This window comes from Drosophila innubila (genome assembly GCF_004354385.1).
Source record: "Drosophila innubila isolate TH190305 chromosome 2L unlocalized genomic scaffold, UK_Dinn_1.0 4_B_2L, whole genome shotgun sequence".
NCBI classification, from domain to species: Eukaryota; Metazoa; Arthropoda; class Insecta; order Diptera; family Drosophilidae; genus Drosophila; species Drosophila innubila.
Window position 1 is genome coordinate 24,203,091 of NW_022995372.1, and position 19,620 is coordinate 24,222,710.

At 37.5% G+C, this 19,620-nt stretch overlaps 8 protein-coding genes and 1 long non-coding RNA gene across 11 annotated transcripts; 5 read left to right on the forward strand and 4 right to left on the reverse strand.

Annotated features, from left to right (window-relative positions):
- Positions 1–22: 22 nt before the first annotated feature.
- LOC117779985 (translocon-associated protein subunit gamma) lies at positions 23–1,010 on the reverse strand. The gene is made up of 2 exons (XM_034616345.1): positions 762–1,010; positions 23–676 (listed from the first exon to the last, which is right to left on the reverse strand). The coding sequence occupies exons 1-2, from the start codon at positions 907–909 to the stop codon at positions 252–254; spliced, it is 573 nt and encodes a 190-aa protein (XP_034472236.1). The 5' UTR covers positions 910–1,010; the 3' UTR covers positions 23–251.
- A 232-nt stretch (positions 1,011–1,242) lies between these two features.
- On the forward strand, positions 1,243–2,598 carry LOC117781762 (enoyl-CoA delta isomerase 1, mitochondrial). Its single transcript, XM_034618584.1, has 4 exons — positions 1,243–1,363; positions 1,552–1,786; positions 1,843–1,989; positions 2,052–2,598. The coding sequence occupies exons 2-4, from the start codon at positions 1,556–1,558 to the stop codon at positions 2,517–2,519; spliced, it is 846 nt and encodes a 281-aa protein (XP_034474475.1). The 5' UTR covers positions 1,243–1,363; positions 1,552–1,555; the 3' UTR covers positions 2,520–2,598.
- A 546-nt stretch (positions 2,599–3,144) lies between these two features.
- LOC117780298 (enoyl-CoA delta isomerase 1, mitochondrial-like) lies at positions 3,145–4,461 on the forward strand. Its single transcript, XM_034616761.1, has 3 exons — positions 3,145–3,451; positions 3,509–3,655; positions 3,840–4,461. Exons 1-3 carry the CDS (start codon positions 3,185–3,187, stop codon positions 4,305–4,307), a joined length of 882 nt encoding a protein of 293 aa, XP_034472652.1. The 5' UTR covers positions 3,145–3,184; the 3' UTR covers positions 4,308–4,461.
- A 176-nt stretch (positions 4,462–4,637) lies between these two features.
- LOC117780723 (enoyl-CoA delta isomerase 1, mitochondrial-like) lies at positions 4,638–5,955 on the forward strand. 3 transcript variants are annotated; one of them, XM_034617355.1, is made up of 4 exons: positions 4,638–4,734; positions 4,817–5,092; positions 5,186–5,332; positions 5,398–5,955. In XM_034617355.1, exons 2-4 carry the CDS (start codon positions 4,862–4,864, stop codon positions 5,863–5,865), a joined length of 846 nt encoding a protein of 281 aa, XP_034473246.1. In that variant the 5' UTR covers positions 4,638–4,734; positions 4,817–4,861; the 3' UTR covers positions 5,866–5,955. The 3 variants fall into 3 exon arrangements, with proteins under 3 accessions (XP_034473246.1, XP_034473247.1, XP_034473248.1); XM_034617356.1 differs by lacking the exon at positions 4,638–4,734 and having other exon boundaries at positions 4,763–5,092; XM_034617357.1 differs by lacking the exon at positions 4,638–4,734 and having other exon boundaries at positions 4,957–5,092; positions 5,175–5,332.
- A 141-nt stretch (positions 5,956–6,096) lies between these two features.
- LOC117781214 (dynein regulatory complex subunit 3) lies at positions 6,097–8,500 on the reverse strand. The gene is made up of 6 exons (XM_034617967.1): positions 8,278–8,500; positions 7,714–7,997; positions 7,482–7,660; positions 6,702–7,263; positions 6,307–6,641; positions 6,097–6,250 (listed from the first exon to the last, which is right to left on the reverse strand). The coding sequence occupies exons 1-6, from the start codon at positions 8,483–8,485 to the stop codon at positions 6,127–6,129; spliced, it is 1,692 nt and encodes a 563-aa protein (XP_034473858.1). The 5' UTR covers positions 8,486–8,500; the 3' UTR covers positions 6,097–6,126.
- A 2,923-nt stretch (positions 8,501–11,423) lies between these two features.
- On the forward strand, positions 11,424–16,858 carry LOC117780893 (serine/threonine-protein kinase dyf-5). The gene is given in 7 exon segments (XM_034617581.1): positions 11,424–11,620; positions 11,682–11,849; positions 11,934–12,272; positions 12,966–14,110; positions 14,649–14,943; positions 16,318–16,399; positions 16,636–16,858. Coding segments are annotated over 7 exon segments (2,211 nt in total). The 5' UTR covers positions 11,424–11,464; the 3' UTR covers positions 16,662–16,858.
- On the reverse strand, positions 15,104–15,511 carry LOC117780894. Its single transcript, XR_004617126.1, has 2 exons — positions 15,427–15,511; positions 15,104–15,369 (listed from the first exon to the last, which is right to left on the reverse strand). It is a non-coding gene; the product is annotated as an uncharacterized LOC117780894 (long non-coding RNA).
- Positions 16,859–17,376: 518 nt separating the features above from the next.
- Positions 17,377–17,771, forward strand: LOC117781247 (cuticle protein 8). The gene is made up of 2 exons (XM_034617998.1): positions 17,377–17,388; positions 17,444–17,771. Exons 1-2 carry the CDS (start codon positions 17,377–17,379, stop codon positions 17,747–17,749), a joined length of 318 nt encoding a protein of 105 aa, XP_034473889.1. The 3' UTR covers positions 17,750–17,771.
- A 930-nt stretch (positions 17,772–18,701) lies between these two features.
- Positions 18,702–19,184, reverse strand: LOC117781248 (larval cuticle protein A2B; the record flags this gene model as incomplete). Its single annotated transcript, XM_034618000.1, has 1 exon — positions 18,702–19,184. A coding segment is annotated over one exon (447 nt), but the record flags the coding sequence as incomplete, so codon positions are not given.
- Positions 19,185–19,620: the final 436 nt, after the last annotated feature.

The following is a 19,620-nucleotide window of genomic DNA, read 5'->3' on the forward strand; positions in this document are numbered from 1 at the left end:
TAACATTTGTCTACTTGTCTTATGGATTTTACAAATTTATTGAAAACATTTTGCAAATGGAAGTTTCATAATACGCTTTCTACAAGAAAGACTAACAATTTCATTATAAAATTGATATTTTCAAAATTGCTAAAATGCTGACGAGTGTATGGAATTTTGTGTTGTCTCGCACTTTTAAGGTATAAAGAATCTCTTAATGGGCCTAAGCTTTACGAGTAGTAGATGCAAGTACAAGTAAATGATGAAGTTGTTCAGTTCGTTTGGGCGCTGGTGGAGAATAATGCCAGAACACCGCTGGCCACACCAATGGAGAAGATGTAGTTCACAAATGGCGTGGCATTCTTCAGCAGGAAGAAGCTGATGAAGATGATGATGGCCAAATAGATGGCATTGTTGTAGAAAATTGAATATGTGGTTGCCTCATAGTCGGCAACCTCATTCTTCTTCCACAGAATGCGCTCGTCCTTCTCCTTGCGTGTGACCTTCTTGTCATCGCCGACCTGACGGTTCACCTCACGGGTCACTGCCTCCTCGCGACGCACAGCAATCTTGTGCTTCAGCTGGAACTTTATGTTCTTGTAGGCGGTGGCCATCAAATACGTGCTAGCAGCGGTCACAAGCACAAACAAAATGGAGCTGGGCCACAAATCCATATTGTGAATGCGCCAGAATAGCCCTAAAAATAAATAACACTTTCATTAACTGGGACGCCGAATCGGGGAAATCAACAACGTGTCACTATTGACGGTGGGTACACTTACATATTGGCAGCGCCGAGACGATGAAAGCGTTACCATAAAATATCGTTGCCGATTTTGTGCTAACATTGCGACTGAAGTCCTGCAGCAGCAGCTCCTCCTCCTTTGTGAATCCAGATGATTGCACTTTTTGTTGCTTGCCAGAACCCATTTTTAGTATGTGTGTTTTGAGTGAAAGTTACAGCAACTTAGCCAGACAAACGAAGAATAAGAGTAAAGCGTACACGAAGGCAGTTGAATCGGCAAAGTGACAGCCGCTGCGTAGTGACGTGTTAAGTAAACGTCAAAATACAATGTTGCTAATCGATAGCACGACTGAACGCCGCTTGGTTCCATTGTCTGAACTTGTTCAATTGATCCCACTTCAAATTAATACGAATTTATTTAGATTACTTTTGTAGTTTAGAAATATTAAATGCTGTACAATTACAAGTGTTGTTTGGTATTTATATTCAGCTCTGAATACATAAACTATTGTAGATTAGCTAAATCGGTTCAAATAGTTAAGCCCTGGAAAAATCGATAGCCACAATCGATTACTTTGAGTCAACAACAGCGCAACAGGTTCTGCAATAGCTGCACTGATAAAACATTTAAATATTAAGGTGATTAAAAAAATGTTGATAAAAGATTTTTGCATGTTTACTTTTTAAAATTGTAAAATATTTATTCACTAACATTTTAATATGGAAGAATGTTTGCTGAAAATAATGACAAAAGGCTATTCAGTTCCTTTAATATGATCGCGTCCAAAGGTCATTTGTGTAAATTTACATCTTATTTGATTTTTAAGAATTATGATGCGTTCAAAGTTATTGAGCCTTCTGCCCCGTACCATGGGTGTGTGCAGACACATGTCCACGGCCACAAAGCTGACCACTGTGGAGATCGATGATAAAACCGGCATTGCAACGCTCACAATGAACCGACCGCCCGTAAATGGCCTAAACTTGGAATTGCTGCGTGATGTTCATCAGTCCATTGAGGAAATTGAGGGCAACAAAAGTCGCGGCCTTATACTGACATCAGTGAGTTTCCAGTATTTCTTTCACATTTAATTGCCAATTTAATAATAAATTTGCAGTCGAACAGCACAATATTCTCTGCCGGACTGGATATATTTGAGATGTATAAACCAGACAAGGAACGTATTCGAGCATTTTGGACAGCTCTGCAGGATGTTTGGTTGTCCCTCTATGGCAGCAGTGTTCCGACTGCGGCAGCAATTAACGCAAGTTACAATTGATCATTTTAGAAATTTATAATATATTTTTATATCAACTTTGAGCACAGGGTCATTCCCCGGCCGGAGGTTGTTTGCTGGCCACAGCTTGCGAATATCGCGTCATGTTGCCAAAATACACAATTGGCTTGAACGAAACGAAACTTGGAATCGTGGCACCGCAATGGTTCATGGCAACCTTTCAGAGCGTTCTGCCGCGTCTACAGGCTGAGCGAGCGCTTAACCAGGGACGCATGTTCACAACGGAGGAAGCCCTGGAGATTGGCCTAGTCGATAAGATTGCCAACAGCAAGGAGGAAGCCTTGGCAAAGTGTGTCGAATTTATTGGCACATTTGCCAAGGTAAATCCCATAGCACGCGCATTAACCAAACAACAAATTAGGGCTGCTGAACTAAAGCAATTGCAAGATGGACGTGTCCAAGATATGGAGAGGTTCCTCTTCTTTGTTAGCCAACCATCTGTTCAAAAGGGACTGGGCATTTATCTAGAAAGTCTGAAAAAGAAGTCATCAAAGTGAAATTAATGCCATTGATATAACTTAATTAAAATTTTTATAAATCTAAGTGTGAAACCAATTAAATTTTGAAATTTTCTAATAATGAAAATTATCGTTAACATTTTTTTGTTTTTTATCTATTTTTCAAAATCGCGAATGACATATTTTTCAGTGTCTTCTTCGAATGCGTGATCATAGTTGAAATTTTCTAATAATGGAAATTATCGTTAATGTTTTTGGTTTTTTATCCATTTGCCGAAAACGCGAATGACATATTCTGCAGTGTCTTCTTCTTCTAATGTGTGATCAAAACATGATATGAAAATGATAATGAAATTGACATAGCAAACAGTGCTGCCAACTTTTTAGAGGGAAATTAGCTAAATCTGCAAAGAAAAAAATAGCCAACTCCTTTTAACAACAAACTTATTATTTTGCCTATTCCTTATGTATTTAAGTCCATGGATCTAAACTCCCCAAGTTAGCCAATGATGCTGATATATTCCGGCTAATAGCAATTTTCACATTTTTCTAGCAATCATATTCTTAAAATAGCCAGCACTTGCTATAAACTAGTTAAATTGCCAACACTGGTCACAAACGTAAAATGCATAGCAATTTTATTACGTATGCCCAAAGCATTTGAAATGTAAACATGCTGACCTTGTTATACTTACTACTACTACATGCGATCAACAGTCTCTAAAATGTTGCGCAGCCAAGCAAAACTGTTGGATTTTGGCAGGCGCCAATGGACGGTATCCTGCTTAAGCAGGTTTCTGTCACAGGATTCTAAACTAACATTGGTTGAAGTAGACGATGAGACAGGTATTACGACACTAACAATGAACAGGCCGCCAGTAAACAGCTGTAACTTGGAATTGCTGCAAGATTTAAAAGAGTCAATTAAGCAGATTGAATGTAATAAGAGCCGTGGACTTATTTTGACATCGGTAAGCTATACACTGACTGCAGCATGCATTATAATTTTCATATATTCTGTTCCATAGTCTAATGATAGAGTTTTCTCCTCCGGCCTGGACCTTAATGAAATGCATAAACCGAATCAGGAGCGATTAGTGGCATTCTGGAGAACACTTCAGGAAATGTGGCTATCTTTATACCTATGCAGTGTACCTACAGCAGCGGCCATAAATGTACGTGCAGTTAAAATATTGAAGTAAAAACTGGGATATATTGATAGGTATCTTTATGTGACCTTGAGCGATATTTTTCCTGGCGATAATAATTGGAATTCGCACCTAGATATTGATATATCGATAATATTGAAATATCTTTTTCCAAAATATCAACTTACAAATAACTAAGTTTATCTTACAGGGTCATGCACTGGCTGTTGGTTGTGTGCTGTCTGCCGCATGTGAGTATCGTGTAATGTTACCTGGCTTTAATATTGGCATCCATGCTACCAAATTTGGTTATGTGGTGCCGCCATTTATTGTCAACAGTTATCTGAGCGTATTGCCCAGATTTATCGTTGAGCGGGCGCTTCTTCAGGGAAAGCTTTTTACTACAGAAGAAGCATTACAAGTACAACTTATTGATGAAGTGGCAAACAGCAAAAATGAGGCTATATCTAAATGTGCTGACTTTATTACCAGCTTTGCGGGAACGAATCCTGAGGCGAGAGCCCTTACCAAGCGACAGTTTCGTGACCAAGATGTGCAACTATTGATAGACGATCCGGAAGGTCAACTACACGAATGCTTGGAGTATATAAATTCTCCATTTATGCAGGATAACTTGGACGGATATCTTGCGAAGCTAAAAAGCAAGAATAAAAAGTGAAATCTAGTCCTGACGTATATTTTTAGAAACTGCATTTACTGTGCTAATCACAGCTTTTAAAAAGGGATGGGGTTTTGTTATTAAATGTATAGGGTATTTGTAAAAGATAGTCAAATGGTTTTTTTTGTATACTTTATTAATTAATAAGACATTGTTTTGGCTTGGAAAAAAAATGCACGTATTTGTCTTTTATTTTTGGAAATGGTTGAAATCAGCGTATTTGATGTTTCGTGTTTCGTTTTATTTTTGAACGACAGCCGTTCAGTTAGAAACAAACGCAGCCCTGGCATGACAATCTAAATAAATCGATTAACTGAAGTCGATAACAAACGCACCGGCGCAACAGGTTCGACGTTTGTTTACCTTTCGCATAATATTAAGTTATCTTTAATTCAAAGTATTCTGCTAATAGTTGCTCATTAATAAGGTAACATATGAAGTAATTTGAGTACAAGAGTTAACAATAAACAGTTCCTAAAATAAATATTCTTGCACTTTCCATATTGTAGGTCTAAATCCAAAGTTCATTTTGAGATTACTTTCAAGACAATAAAATGATGAGTTCAAAGTTCTTGCGTCTGAAACTCCGAACCGCCGGAATCAGCAGGTATATGTCCACAGCAATAAAACTAACTGCCATTGATGTTAACGACAAGACTGGAATTGCGACGCTTTCTTTAAACCGGCCGCCGATAAATGCGCTCAATTTGGAATTTCTTCGGGATCTTCATCAATCAATTCAGGAAATTGAGAATAATAAAAGCCGTGGTCTCATACTAACATCTGTAAGTTTTGATATTATTATATTCTTATATGTATAAATATCGGCTCTCTTTCTTTACGTCATATATGTTTATCATCATTTAGTCAACTTTTAGGGAAACGCGAGAGTATTCTCGGCGGGATTGGATATAAACGAAATGTATAAGCCGGACAAGGAGCGAGCTCGACTGCTTTGGATAACTCTGCAGGATGTTTGGGCGTCCCTCTATGGCAGCAAGTTTCCAACTGCAGCTGCTATTAATGTAAATGATATCTTGTACATATATGTGTAGTTTAATATTTTATATTTTTAAATGTCATTTCTCAGGGTCATGCTCCTGCTGGAGGTTGTTTACTGGCCACGTCGTGCGAGTATCGCGTTATGCTGCCCAAATTCTCAATTGGCTTAAACGAACCCATGCTTGGCATTGTGCAACCAATATTTTGTATGTTCAATTTTGTAAATGTGCTGCCCCGACGACTGGCTGAGCGTTCATTAAATCAAGGAAAGATTTTCAATACAGAGGAAGCCTTGCAGATTGGCCTAGTCGACGATGTGGCCAACAGCAAGGAGGAGGCCTTGACCAAGTGTGCCGAGTTTATTGGCTCCTTTGACAAAATCAATCCTTCGGCACGTTCACAAAGCAAGCTGCAGTTTAGGGCTGCCGATTTACAACAATTTGAAAAGGAGCGTGGCAAGGATTTGGAAACATTCGTGTCGTTTATTAACAGTCCAAAGATGCAAGAAGAACTTGGTGTATACCTCGAGAATCTTGGCAAAAAGGCTGCGAAGTAAATGTCCGTTGTTGTCTGTGCCTGGAATCTGCATTATTGTAATGTATTTTATTTAAAAATTACATTTTGATTTAATGCATTTAAATTGATAAATTACTAATTTAAAATAAACAAAATTGTTATTTTAAAAAGGGTTTTGATTAGTAAATTGATTATTTATATTTTGACTTAAAGTAAAATATTATAAAATTCTATAATTATAACCAAATGCAATTTTGAAAATATACTCGTATCCTTTAAAAATAAAAAGCTTGATTTATTTTTAAGACTGCCCCATTAATACTTCCTGATGAATCTCCTCTGGCAGATTAGTCAATGCCTTGGTCATCATCTCCATAAACGAGTTTATTTCCAATATTTTCGCACGATGACGTTCGTTTTCCTCTCTGCAAGAAATTTTAGCTATCAATTTGGAAAGAGTAAGAGTTGTCCCGTCACTTACTTGCTTTTCTTTTGAATCAAGGTATCGATGAATTCCTTGCTTCTGTTGACCATGCGATCCTCGCGCTCCTCAATACGCGAAATATGTGTGGCTTTCATGTCGGCGACAAGCTTCAAAACGGCTTCCCGATCATCGATGCACTTGCGCAGCTCCTGAGGCACATTATCCAGATCCTGTATATCCAGTTTGTGGGATATGAAACAGGAGACTGCCTCGATCATGTTGTGCGAGAAGTGTTGACAGATTTCGCGTAGCTGGAGAAAATATAATTGTGCCTCCTCGACAAAACTGGACATTAAGCGGGAGATTCGGCGGTCAAAGTTAAAAGTTGATTCCTGTTAAAAACTTCCTAAATAATTTAGAGTTTTATAATCAAATATTTTTTTATATATAACCTCAACTGCCTCATGTAGATGCAACTCCTGTGCCATTAGACTGTGCCACATCTCATGTAGTGTCTCCTCGAACTGCTCATTGAGCGTGTCCATCTCTTCGCAATGTTCAAAATGCTCTCTCGAATTTTCCTCACATTTTTCCAATTTCCGTAATGTGATGCTGGCTTCCTCAAAGGATTTGTCCCTGTACTGTAGAAACTCGTCGATCTGTTGCTGTCCTAGCGATTGTAGTTGTTGTTGTCCCTCCTGCAGGCTGCCCATGAAATCCTTGACTTCTTCATCACGCTCACTGAATCGCGCCAGTCCCAGTTTGTATATCCGTTGGGTTAGCTGGTGTATATCCTTTTCGTATTCCTCGGCCAGCTCTTGAGCCTGTGCTCCAATTAGCATAAGGACTTTACCATCATTGTCGTCACGCCACATGGATTCGTAAAGTTGATGTCCATCCAGATGCTCCACAAAGCTGGATGCCAATCTCTCCGCCTCGGCGTGCTCGCGTGCCTCCGTCTCACGTCCCACAATTTCCTTTTCCTGCTTGCCTTCGATCTCACGCACTTCACGGCTGTTGGAAAAGAAATTTAATAATCTAAAATAGCTTTTAACGATAAAACTTATTTTTAATTTTAATTAAAGATACAATTTAAAATAAAATATCAAATTAACAATCCATAAAATTTTAGTTGCCATTATATTAAAAAAAATGTTCTAAAAAATGTTTATTTTATTTTTTTGATTATTTTATTTCAGGAAATAAATGAAAAAGCCAGTGTAGAAACTTACTAAAATCGCTTCTGTGCCGTCTCCCGCATCTCGTCCTTGATGAACACATATTCATAATAATTTAATTGAGGCAATATAGCAGTTACATATTGGGATAGTGGAAAGTCGGGTAGCTTGGCAATAGGATTTCCTTCCAAATTGAGCACCTTTAAGCTGCTTACAAAACGAAGACGGTCAATCTGTTGAGAATTAGGATTAGCTTGATAAGGAAAACGGCTTGTTTAACACTTACACCATCAAATTTGTCAATTAAATTGTTGCCAATGCTCAGAATTACTAATTTGTCAAGTGTCTCCAAGTTTTCAATTTTTGTTATGTGATTACTAAATAAGGATAATACTTCCAAATTAACTAGAGTTTCTAGATTCTCAATTTTCGTAATGTAGTTAAAGCTCAGATTAAGTTCCTTGAGCGATGTCAACATGCCAATATGTTCGATTACTTCAATTTTGTTGCAGTTTAAACAAAGTTTTGTTAGATTTGGCAGAACCCAGAGATGATCTATACGTAGTATATCTGTAAATTGTGCGATAAAAATAATAAATTCACAAGTACATATATACATAATGTATATTTGATAGCAATTAAGGCATAAGAGTTTAAGAATACCAAGCCACATTTTTTTATGTGAATTAATGAATAAGTTTCAGAGCTATTTTACTTGTATGGAGTAAAACTAAATAGAACTAAATTCTATTTTACAATAATAACAAACAAATAATTTGAAGTTAATAATTTAAAAAATTATAATCATTAAGTTCCTCTTTTAATTTGCTTATTAGTTCACTTGACTCACTTTTGAACTCGAGACGCAATGTTTTAATTCGTTCCAACACAACTGGTTCCAGCTGATGCAAACGACGCGTCTCCCCGTGCTGCCCCTCTTCCAAGTAGGCAGACTTGATCATCTCCAGATTGATGATGCCCGGCTCTGGAAAATTGATCTCCTCGAGAAAATCTCTACTTGGCTCCCTGCTGTCCTGTGTGCTCGTCTCTTCATCCATTGCGATTGAGTGTTAAAGCAAAATGCCGGGAACTTGTCTAAACAATTGTTGCCAACAACAACCAAAAAATGTGGTAGGCAAAACACATGCCGCCTGAGTACAAACTGCTTGGTAACCACACCGATGGCTTCTCTCCAAGTTGCAATGCGCGCTGTGTTCCTTGGATGCCTGAGAACAGGTTCAACCCCATTGGAGTCGTGAACAGGTGCAATCAGTGTGCTCCGGTCTCTCAGTTACGTGTGGGTACATTTGGTGCATTTGGTACATTTGTACATGGGTACTTAAAATGGTATATTGGTACTAAAATGGTACATTGGTAAGAGTTTTTTTTACACTTGTACCAAAATTTTTGCAATTTTTTATGCATTTTTTTCCAAATCTTCGTCTTGCAAATTTAACTTTACTTTCTTATTTTATATAAAAGAATGGAAGAGTAGGTACACTTACTTGCATAGCGAATGGTACATTTTTGAAAAATGTGGTACCGTACATTTACTTTGTGCGTGGCGCTTTCTCTCCCTCTCTCTCTCTCCCACTCTCGCGTTTTGTCTCTCTTTCAGTGTGTTGTTAACAACGGACTGGGGATGGGGGGCGCTTGGTCTAGTTAGGGTTGCGGTTGTTGTGGATATCGGGACTTTGGTAGTTGTTAATGTTTGCTTCTAAAATAGACTTCAGCTCGCGATAGATATTGACATAAACTCTCTTAGTTTTTTCGCAAATAAATTTAATAAATGTAATTAAAAATAGATTTAATAAATATTAATCAAATTTTGTAAGTCGGCTTCGGTTTCAAGTGCTTCTAAGGTAAATAGCCTTCTATCTTTCGTTCTTTAATTGCCAACTTATGATTCAGACTGTGTTAACTGAAGTAAATCGATAAAGTGAACCCCCGAAAATATATTCCAACTTTGAGTTTCCTTCGTTTCGATTGGAAAACTATTTGATAGATTTCCATTAAATGTACATATATTTTTATTAGTTTGCGTGTGTGTTGAAATCAAATCAAATAAATGAAATGTTAAATGTGTTTCAAGGCTGTGCCATAACATTCAAAAGAAAGCCAAAACAAAACCTGTGCTGACTCAAGTCCCACCACCGTCTTACCCCCTCTACATTAACTTTTCCCACACAATTCAATTCACACATGCATGACCGACTGTGTTTGGACTTGGCACTTTCAGCAGTACCTTCCTGTAATTCGACTAGCTGTTATGAATAAATAATAATTATAATTCCAAGTTTGTAGTCCTTTATAATAGATTTTGTGGCTTATGATGTCTTTACGAGTGGGGTCGCACTTTAAAAAAGCGCAGCAAATTAAAAAAAAACTATGGTGCTTTCTTGGCAGTTTACTCCAAATTGATATAAATATTAATATCGTAATTAATTATTAAAAAAAAAATATTTCTAACATTTTTTCTAAAGGGGTTAAATTTTGATTAATTCACTTTAATAAAGTTTAAAAAAAAAAAAATTTAAATTTGAGAAGTATAATTTTAATTTAGTTTTAATTCACTAATATCCTTTGTCAGAATAATATTCGTGTAAATTTTCGCTCTCATATATTTAACTATGTTTTAAGAAAATAATATATGAAATAATAAATACAGATGTACTATAAATCACCCTGTTGAAAGTGGTTGCGGCTTACAAATCTCCCATAATATAAATAACATTTGCATAAGCCACCTTAAAGGTCAAGTTGCGCTCTATAATAGAAAAACTAGTCGGAAAGGTTATAGTCAAGATCCCGACCATAGGATACCCGCTACTTACTTCAATATATATTAAAGTACTTTAAAGAAAATACTTGTTTTGCTCTGAAAGCTTTAATTCACCATAACTGCCGTTCTGCTTGTCCGATCTTGATGCGATTCAGTGGGAGAATAGATAATACTAATAGATAACGCCAATTACTACAAAAAACGTATTATCTTAAAAACTGTGGGTGTGGTGGTTTTTCGCAATTTGCGGGGGCGGAGTGTGGCGTTGCTTAAATTTGAAACCAAATTGATCTGCGTGGGGTATATAGAAGTCTGTGAGTGAAAGTTTGGTATCTCTATCTCTTATAGTCTCTGATATCCTTTTGTTCATACAGACAGACAGACGGATGGACGGACGAACACAAAATTAATAACAAAAATTATACCGAGTGACCTCATGGATATGACTATATATCTATCTATGTTTACATTTCATTTGATCCACTTTCAATGTTATTTACCCATCAGTAAACAATAACTCGCCCGATACAATTTCGACTGTTGACCTTGCTACTTGGCCTAATATTCATTGACACTTGCCCAAAATATCATTAACAAAATAAATGGTTCAAGCTCTTAAATAGTTAAAGCCTTAGGTTCATATCGTTTTCAAATCGATATATTGATTAATAACACATAGAATTCCTGCAGCTGTCTTTCTGTCAACAGCTGTCCTCGGCCCACGACCAATTCAGTTAATTAACAGTCACTAAGACCAATGATTTGATTCGATTTTAAGTGCTTCCATTTGTTCAAATGACAGTTTAAACAGGTCCTATTGGTACAACGACGAGTTTGATACCAAACGACCAGTTTAATTTTTTAATGCCTTTAAAGTTTAAACTACAAATATCAAATTGATAAACATTTTTGTTTTCAACTATTTATTTATTTATTAAACGTCGACTAAAAACCAGTCGACAGATAGTAAAAGTTAAGCATTCATTAAAACAAATAAGTATTAATTAAAAATATTATTATATATTATGATTTCTGAACCTACCTACTAAACTAAGTTTTTTTTCCTTTTTATAATATAGTTTTGATGAAAGTACAATTTTAATTATATATAAAATATTTAGTATTAATAATTTTTTGGAAACTCCAAAATAACCATCTAAATCTGTGATAGCTTAAGATTTCTGTTTTTACTTAATCTCTCAGTTTTAGTTGCTTTTCGAAAATATGTAAAAAGCGTTTCCATGCTGATTGTACCATGAATCGTTATATTACACTGACCCAACTGGGTGATGGAACCTATGGAACTGTTGTATTGGGACAGCGTAAGGACACAGGCGAAAAGGTGGCTATAAAGCGAATGAAAAGAAAATATTATTCGTGGGAGGAGGCGATGAATTTGCGTGAAGTGAAGGTAAGTCCAGCATTTTCCATATATTTTCAGCTATGGATTTTTAAGAAATAGTACTTTGCAGTCGCTAAAGAAACTATCGCATCCGAATATTGTAAAGCTCAAGGAGGTGATCAGAGAGAACGACACCCTGTATTTTGTATTTGAATATATGAAGGAGAATCTGTATCAAATGATTAAGGATCGTGATACACACTTACCGGAACCGGAGCTAAAAAGTATTCTCTTTCAGGTGAGTTGAGAATATGATTAAATTATTAAAATTAAATAAAATTTGTGAACCTGAATTTTTCTTTTATTAATTTTCAAACTTTAGGTTTTGACGGGTTTGGCTTTTATGCATCGTCACGGGTTTTTTCATCGGGATTTAAAGCCGGAAAACTTGTTGTGCTCGGGCCCCGAGCTCATCAAGATTGCCGACTTTGGACTTGCACGGGAAATACGATCGCGACCGCCTTTTACGGATTATGTATCCACGCGTTGGTACCGTGCTCCCGAGGTGTTGTTGCATTCAACGAATTATGGCAGTACCATTGATCTCTGGGCCATGGGCTGTATTATGGCCGAGTTGTACACCTTTCGACCGCTTTTTCCAGGCAGCAGTGAGGTGGATCAGTTGTTTAAGATATGCTCTGTTTTGGGAACACCCGGCAAGGTAAGTATGGCTATTACCATGGCCAAGAAAAATAAACTTTTAATTGGTATCCATATTTTACAATAATTTGATTTCCAAAGATGAATGAAATCACATCTTTTCATATAAAATATGACGAAAGCTCACTGATATCAACTTTTGTACCCGTTACTTAAAAAATTAGTAAAAGGGTATTATGTGTTTGTTAGAATGTATGTAACAGGGTGAAAAAGGCATCTGCGACCCCATAAAGTTTATATATATATTCTTGATCAGCGTCAACAGCCTGGTCGATATAGCCATGTCCATCTGTCCGTCTGTCTGTCTGTCCGTCTGTGTGAGCGCCTAGATCTCAGAGACTATGAGATATAGAGATACCAAACTTTCACACACAGACTCCAAAGACGTTGGAGCAGGTCAAGTTTGTTTCAAATTTAAGCCACGCCCTATTCCGACCCCAAAAATCGTGAAAACCACCACACCCAAAGTTTTTAAGAAAATACAGTTTTTATGGTAATTAGCGTTATCTAGTATTATCATCTATTATCCCACTGAATCGCATCAAGATCGGACATGTAGAACGGCAGCTTTGGCGATTTAATGTTTTTTTTTTAAGTAATACAAGTAATTTCTTTAAAGTATTTTTATATATATTGAAATAAGTAACGGGTTTCCTTTTTCCTAATCCTTCGATTATTGTGCTCCTCCTCATAGAGTGACTGGCCAGATGGATATCGGCTGGCGGCAATGATACATTTTCGTTATCCCGATTGCATCAAGGTGCCACTGAGCAGCGTTGTGAGCCGTTGCAGCCAAAATGGGCTGGATTTGCTGGAGGATCTGCTGGCCTACGATCCGGATAAACGGCCAACGGCACAGCAAAGCCTCAAGTATCCATATTTCCATGCACTGAAGCGCATCTCACCCACGGCGGCAACAAAGGCGAATGTGAAGCTGAGCTCCAAGTATGGATCCTCGTCGAATGGTATTGGTGCCGATCATCTTGTGCTACCTCCCACTGTGTCAAATAATGTGCTTCCGGTGCAGGAGAAGCTGCAAGCCGTGACTGAGCTCATACATCACAGCAACAACAACAATAACAACAACAACACGAATAACAACAACACGAGCAACAACAATGCGAATAACAACAACAAAAGTCAAGGGAAAGCATTGTTTAATAATAAAAATGTGAGCATGCCAATGAAATATCAGCCAAAGCTGAGCTTCCTCTCCAGCAATGAAATGTCCAGCGTGATTGTGCCGCCCACCACCGACTCGAACGGCATGGGCGTGGCCATGCAGGCTCCGCCTCCACAGCAACCACAACAACAACAACAACATCTGTCGGGCAAAGAGTCCATCAATGATATTTATCTCAATCGCAACATTTCGCAGCTTTTTGGTTTACCAGCACCACTGCAACCACAACAGCAATCACAGCAACAACACCATCCCAATGTCTCCTTCAGCAACACTTCGACCCGCAACGGTGGCGCCATCTACGTCAACGGTAGTCAATTGAACTATGATACGGCCAATAAGAACGCCAAGAACAACGGCAGATTGGGGATTCCCCTTGGTGGCTACTACGTGCAGACGCGATCCACTCAACTGCAACCCGATGCCAAGGTCTACAACATGTTCTCCAAGGTCAGCGCCTCTCAGGCGCCGCCAAACATCATAGTTCGACAACAGCAACAACAGCAACAACAACAGCAGCAACAACTCCCACATCCTTTCGATTCCACATCCTTGCTCAATGGTGCTGCTATTCGACTGTCGGCGCGGTCGCAGGCGGAACCAGCGGAGACGAGGGGAAGCTCAATGAAAGTGGACGATCTGGATCGCATTCTGGGGTGAGTTGATAGTGCACTATATTTTTTTAAATAGAGGGAACATTTTTCGATCAATAAAAATTATATTAATCAGATGAATTTTTACTATCACTCACCATATATAAATTCCAAAAATGTATTTTTTTTATCTGTAAAAAAATTTGTTAATAAGATTTTCCCTCAATTTGTGCCCTTCGGGGCTAATATTATCCAGTACTAATATAATTTTAATTAGTCAGTTTTCCTAATCCTATTATGTTTATACTTTTCTTGATACTTGTTTTCGCCTAAGAAGATTTTTCCGATATTCTGATCAAGAAAAAAATTATTAAAAAAACGTACCGATTTTCTTCGATTTTTCTCCCATTATGATAAATTGGTTTTCAAATTATAGCTCTGTTTCAGTTAAAATTATTTTCCATTTGTAAAAAATCTGTTCTGTCCCATCGTACAACTGTTTTATCTAGTTATATGTTGTTGTCAAGTGTTCTATGTTTTTGTTCTTGTTCTTGTTGTTGTCGTTGTATATGTTTTCAAAAATCTTTCATAATTCATACAGTTCGAAGTTGAAAACGTCGGCGAAACGACAACGCAACGCCAAGTCGAACATCCTGCTGGAGGATCTGTTTGGGCATCTGTCCATGGACTCCGACAGCGATGGCAAGTATCCGCATACAGTGCCACCCACGCAGCAGGCGAAGAGTGGACAAACGACGACAAGCTCCCAAAATGGACGCGACTTCTTCAGCGAGAAGTTCAAGCGAGCGTCCAAAAAGAAAAGTCCCAACAGCCTGGAGGCGAATAATGGAAGTAGAACGGACTCGATGTCCACAAATGCGTAAGTAGAGAGAGCTGTGTAAATTTCTGTACATTCAGTTTCGAAATCAGATTCATATTCATATTTGATATTCATAATTGTGCTTCTTTGAATGTCTTTTTTGTGCTGTCTACTGTACTCGACTTGTACTATATGCTATTCCTGTTCTATCCTTACATGTACTTTCTTGGTCTCTCTTTGTTTTTGTGTCTTTTCATTTGCTTCTCATTAAAAATAAATACATATTGTGCGTGCCCCAGTGAAAACCAAAACGACTCCTCAAATGATGACGAATGTCGCTTTTGGCCCATAAGGTAAAAATCTGTCATCATAGTGTAGACAATCTAATTTGTCATTTGTATGCATGTAGATATCATACTCGTACTCGTTTGCATTTGTAGCTGTTGTATTTCATATCATTATCGTAATATTTTGCACATTTCCTCACTTTAGTCGGGCTAGTCTAGAATGTATGTATAAATATACTTATTTTTATAATTAAAATAAAATAATACCATACCTTGTCCTGCCCAGCCATATCGAATGCAGATATCTCCACATCGCGCCATCTAACAAAGAAAACTAACTTTGTTAACGGCAGTCTGTCCTACATATGCTGCCTGCCTGCTATGCGCCTTCCTTCCGCCAACTCCAGCGCGCTCTCACATTCCCATTCTCTCCCCCAACATTGTTTTGATGAGCTTACTGAGATCGTTCAGTCTGCTCTGCTCCTTTCAAACATGTTGCCGCTAATAACAGTGTGCTGTCGCTTCCACTCTCCCTTAACATAGCGACCAATGTCGGCAGCTATGTGGTTGACAGAAGTTGAGCGTGTTTTGGTGAACTTGAACTTCGCTAAACTGCAAGTATTTTGATCTCAGCTATTCATCTGTCAAATTATACTGCTCAATTCGGTACATCTAAGCAGCTGCTAAATGATTGTTAAAAATAACGAGCTCGAACTATTTAAAATTGAGAGCCATCTTGCGCCTCTCATTAATTTGCCTGTGTTCATATGCTGTGAGGTTTCTGACACCTTCACACATACAGACGTGTATGCGTCCAATCACCGCAACGCTCTTTTAACTTTGATCACAGCTGCTTTCAGCAGTGAACACACGCTTGTGTCAAAGCAAGACTTTGATATCATATTTAAGTCGAGATAAATAATTCCGATAATTTAAAGTAGAATAACTGCCTAAGACATCATCGTGGTAAAATATCAACTTATCTCATGTAGTTAGTCTCACAAAAATGCATGATATTTCGTCATTAAATATAAATTTAATATAAATTACGACTTTTAGTCAATATTATTATATATAATATAATATAATATAATTTATAATTATAATATTATAATATTATAACTGCATAACTGACTGATTTCAGAGCTCAAAGGCTGCCGAAGGAGAAGGCAGCAACATTTCCCTGGGATGAGACGAACAAGACGGAGGATGAGAAGCTAACAGCCTGGATGGTCGCAGAGAATGGTAACTTAAATTTGGGTAATCAAGAAACGTAGAAATCGGCCGCACTACATTAGCCTACAGTAGTTTATACGTACTATATAGACAAGCACTCAGTTTCCAATAATCGATATATTGATGGGGAGCACTTTACGGAATTCGGAAAAACACTTACAAATTGCTCAAGGAATTATGCGGATTTAATGTAATTTGATTCTAACTTTCATCTGATTACTTTTCAATTGTATGTACAACGCCAGGATCTTTGTTGGAAAACAAGTTTTGAAACGGAAATATCATTAATGTCGTCGTACCTGAAACCTCTGAAACCCTTGCGAGTAAAAATAGATTTCAACTATTTTTCATCACGAGCCCTTCTATGTTTTCGTTGAACTGATTGCATATGTACTAAATGACTCTTCATGATCTTGTAAATTAACGTAAGCTTAAGTCTAATTAGATGTGTTTATGAAATCCATTAATTTTAACGCTGTGATAAAATAAGCTAATAATAAAAATAAAAGGAAAATTTGTAAGAAAAATAATATATAACGTTAATGGTTATGTTAAGTCAAAAATAAATTGTGTACTCGTATAATTGCGAAAATTATCTATGCAAGTTGAGTACAAAATATTTGATGAAATTAAAACACTGGAACATGAAAAACTTAATTTTTTAATGTGGAATGCTCTTATAAAACACTCTTGGACAAACTCTAAGCTGAATATAACCTGTATGAAATGTGGGCAATCTTTTCATACTCTACTGGGTATTTGATTTCATTTCCCTGCAGAGATGCGATTTCAGTTCACCCAGAGACGAGACAATTGCATAAGTGATTGCACATCTTGGGGATTCGGTTTCAACTTTTCATATCTTGGCCAGTGCGACAATAGGCCATGTCTGTCTTCAATATCTAGGCTAGCTATATAAAAGACAGCTTAAATTGTCAGTTAGTCATCAGTAGACTGAATCTCGTCTTTGAGTAAGGAACTGTACCATGAAAATAATGGTAAGTGCATTAAAATCAGAGTTTCTTTATTATGTCTTTATGGTTTCCTATCTAGACTCCTGTCCTGACTTTCTGCCTGATCCTTTGGGCTGCAGTCGCTGAAGGAGGTCTTATTCATGGTCATGCAGATGAGCTCATTTCGAGTCCTGCTCAGTATGAATTCCATTACGCCGTACACGATAGTCATACCGGCGATGTTAAGGACCAGTTTGAGCATCGACGAGGCGGATACGTAACGGGTCGTTATTCGCTTATCGAACCAGATGGTCATCGTCGTATTGTGGACTACAGTGCCGATCCCTTGCTGGGCTTCAATGCTCAAGTGCGTCGCGAACCCAGCTCAATTTACACGCGTCATTAAAAGAACTCCAACCAGATGGAATATACAATAAAAATAATTATGCTAAATTTGCATACAACTTTTGAAGGCTGTTTAAGTGATTGATATTTGTTATTTTTTGCTCACCAGATTCTTTTTCTTTCAGCTAAATAACATGAAGCTCAAAAACAAAACTTTAAACTTTCCAAGCTATATCATTCTTTTTTTTTTTTACCATATTTTTAGTAAAATAAAAACTTTGACATTGGATACTATTAAATTATTCAATTAAGAAACGATACTTTTTTCCATATATTTTTTTTTGATGATTTTTAAATTTATCATTTTTTTTAGTTGTTTTAATTTTGATTTATACACATTTTATTTTGTCTTTGGTAATTTTACTAACCGAATAGACGCCGGCTGCTTTTAACTGAAGCGGCATCTCTAACCAGAGCACTAAGGGTGCACTTCTTGATTCGTATGAAGTAGTACATATTTATACCTTCGTTAAACTAAGATTTTTATTCTTGTGTTAAGAACTTAGATTTTGTGGATTAATATTTTTAGTATCATTTATATGGTCTTACTTTAAAAACCAAATATTTAAGATGAATGCTCTTGATTTTAGAAGTTGGTCTGTTTTATTCAGTGTAGATAGGTAGAATAAAGTCTAGAAATTTTTTCAAATAATGCATTTATTGCTTTCCTTTTACACATAATCGTAATATAGTATAATACATAGGAAACACGGACTTATGCAATATATATAAATCGTGTTTAAAGAGTCTTGGCAAATGTGTGTGATGTGTGTGTGTAGAAATGGGAAATAATAGCATGAGGAGTGAGTACAGAAAAGTGATCCTTGGAAAATATGTTACAGTTCCAGTTGCAGTTATAGTTAAAAAGTAGCAGTATTAACAATTGCAGTTCAGTTTGAGATGGGTCGTCAATGCGATGAAATCAGTGTTTGAATTCTCTCTCTTTCTCTTTATCACTCTTTCTCTTTCTCTCGAAGTGAATCAGTTCTTTAGTGATAGAGGCTGAGGGGCAGCTTGGCGTGTGTGGCAAGGAGCTTGGGTTGCGCATAGGCAATTGGAATGGGGGCGACAAGCTTGGCAACGGGGGCTGCCTTGATCACCTTATGGCCAAGGGGTTCACGACGAACGACGGCATTGAAACCATTGTGGGCATCCGAAGTATAATCCACAATACGCTGATAGCCATCGGCATCGATCAATGTGTATTGTCCCTGGACCTGATCTCCCTTGCGAGACTCCGTCTGACTCTTAATGTCGCCGGTGTGATCATCATGGACGGAGTAGCTGAAATCGTAATGAGCTGGCGCCTCCACCTCGATGGTCTTCAGCAGGGGCTTCACAAGGTGGGTAGCTGGGGCATGATAAATCGATCCCAGTGGCAACTCAATGGCAGCGGCTGCAGCCACGCCCAGAACAAAGATTGACATGAGCTTTAATAAGAATGCAAGATCAGTATATTTTCAGTTTATAGAGGATCAACTCCTTTTTCTTGTGTTAAAAACTTACAGAGAACATTTCTGAAATTTTAGATTAAGTAGAACTTTTGAAGTAGATTCTTGGCTTCGATCGTCTGATCTGTTGGGGCAGCTGCGTTGAACTATGTCGCCAAATCTGTTGCACGCAACTTTTATACCCGAAAAAATGGCAGACATAGCTCCCCCAATCCGCTATCCACCTCTATGCTGCGTGTGGATTAATCCAACCCGAAACCGAACCGGAATGCAGCTAATGTATACAGTTACTTTTTGTCTTGTCTTTGCCATTGCGGCATTGATTGCCAATAATTTTATTACCACCAAAAAAAAAAGTAAATAAAAACAAAAATAAAGTTGTTTTCACTTTGCTCCAGTTTTGTGATATTTGCTTGTTGTT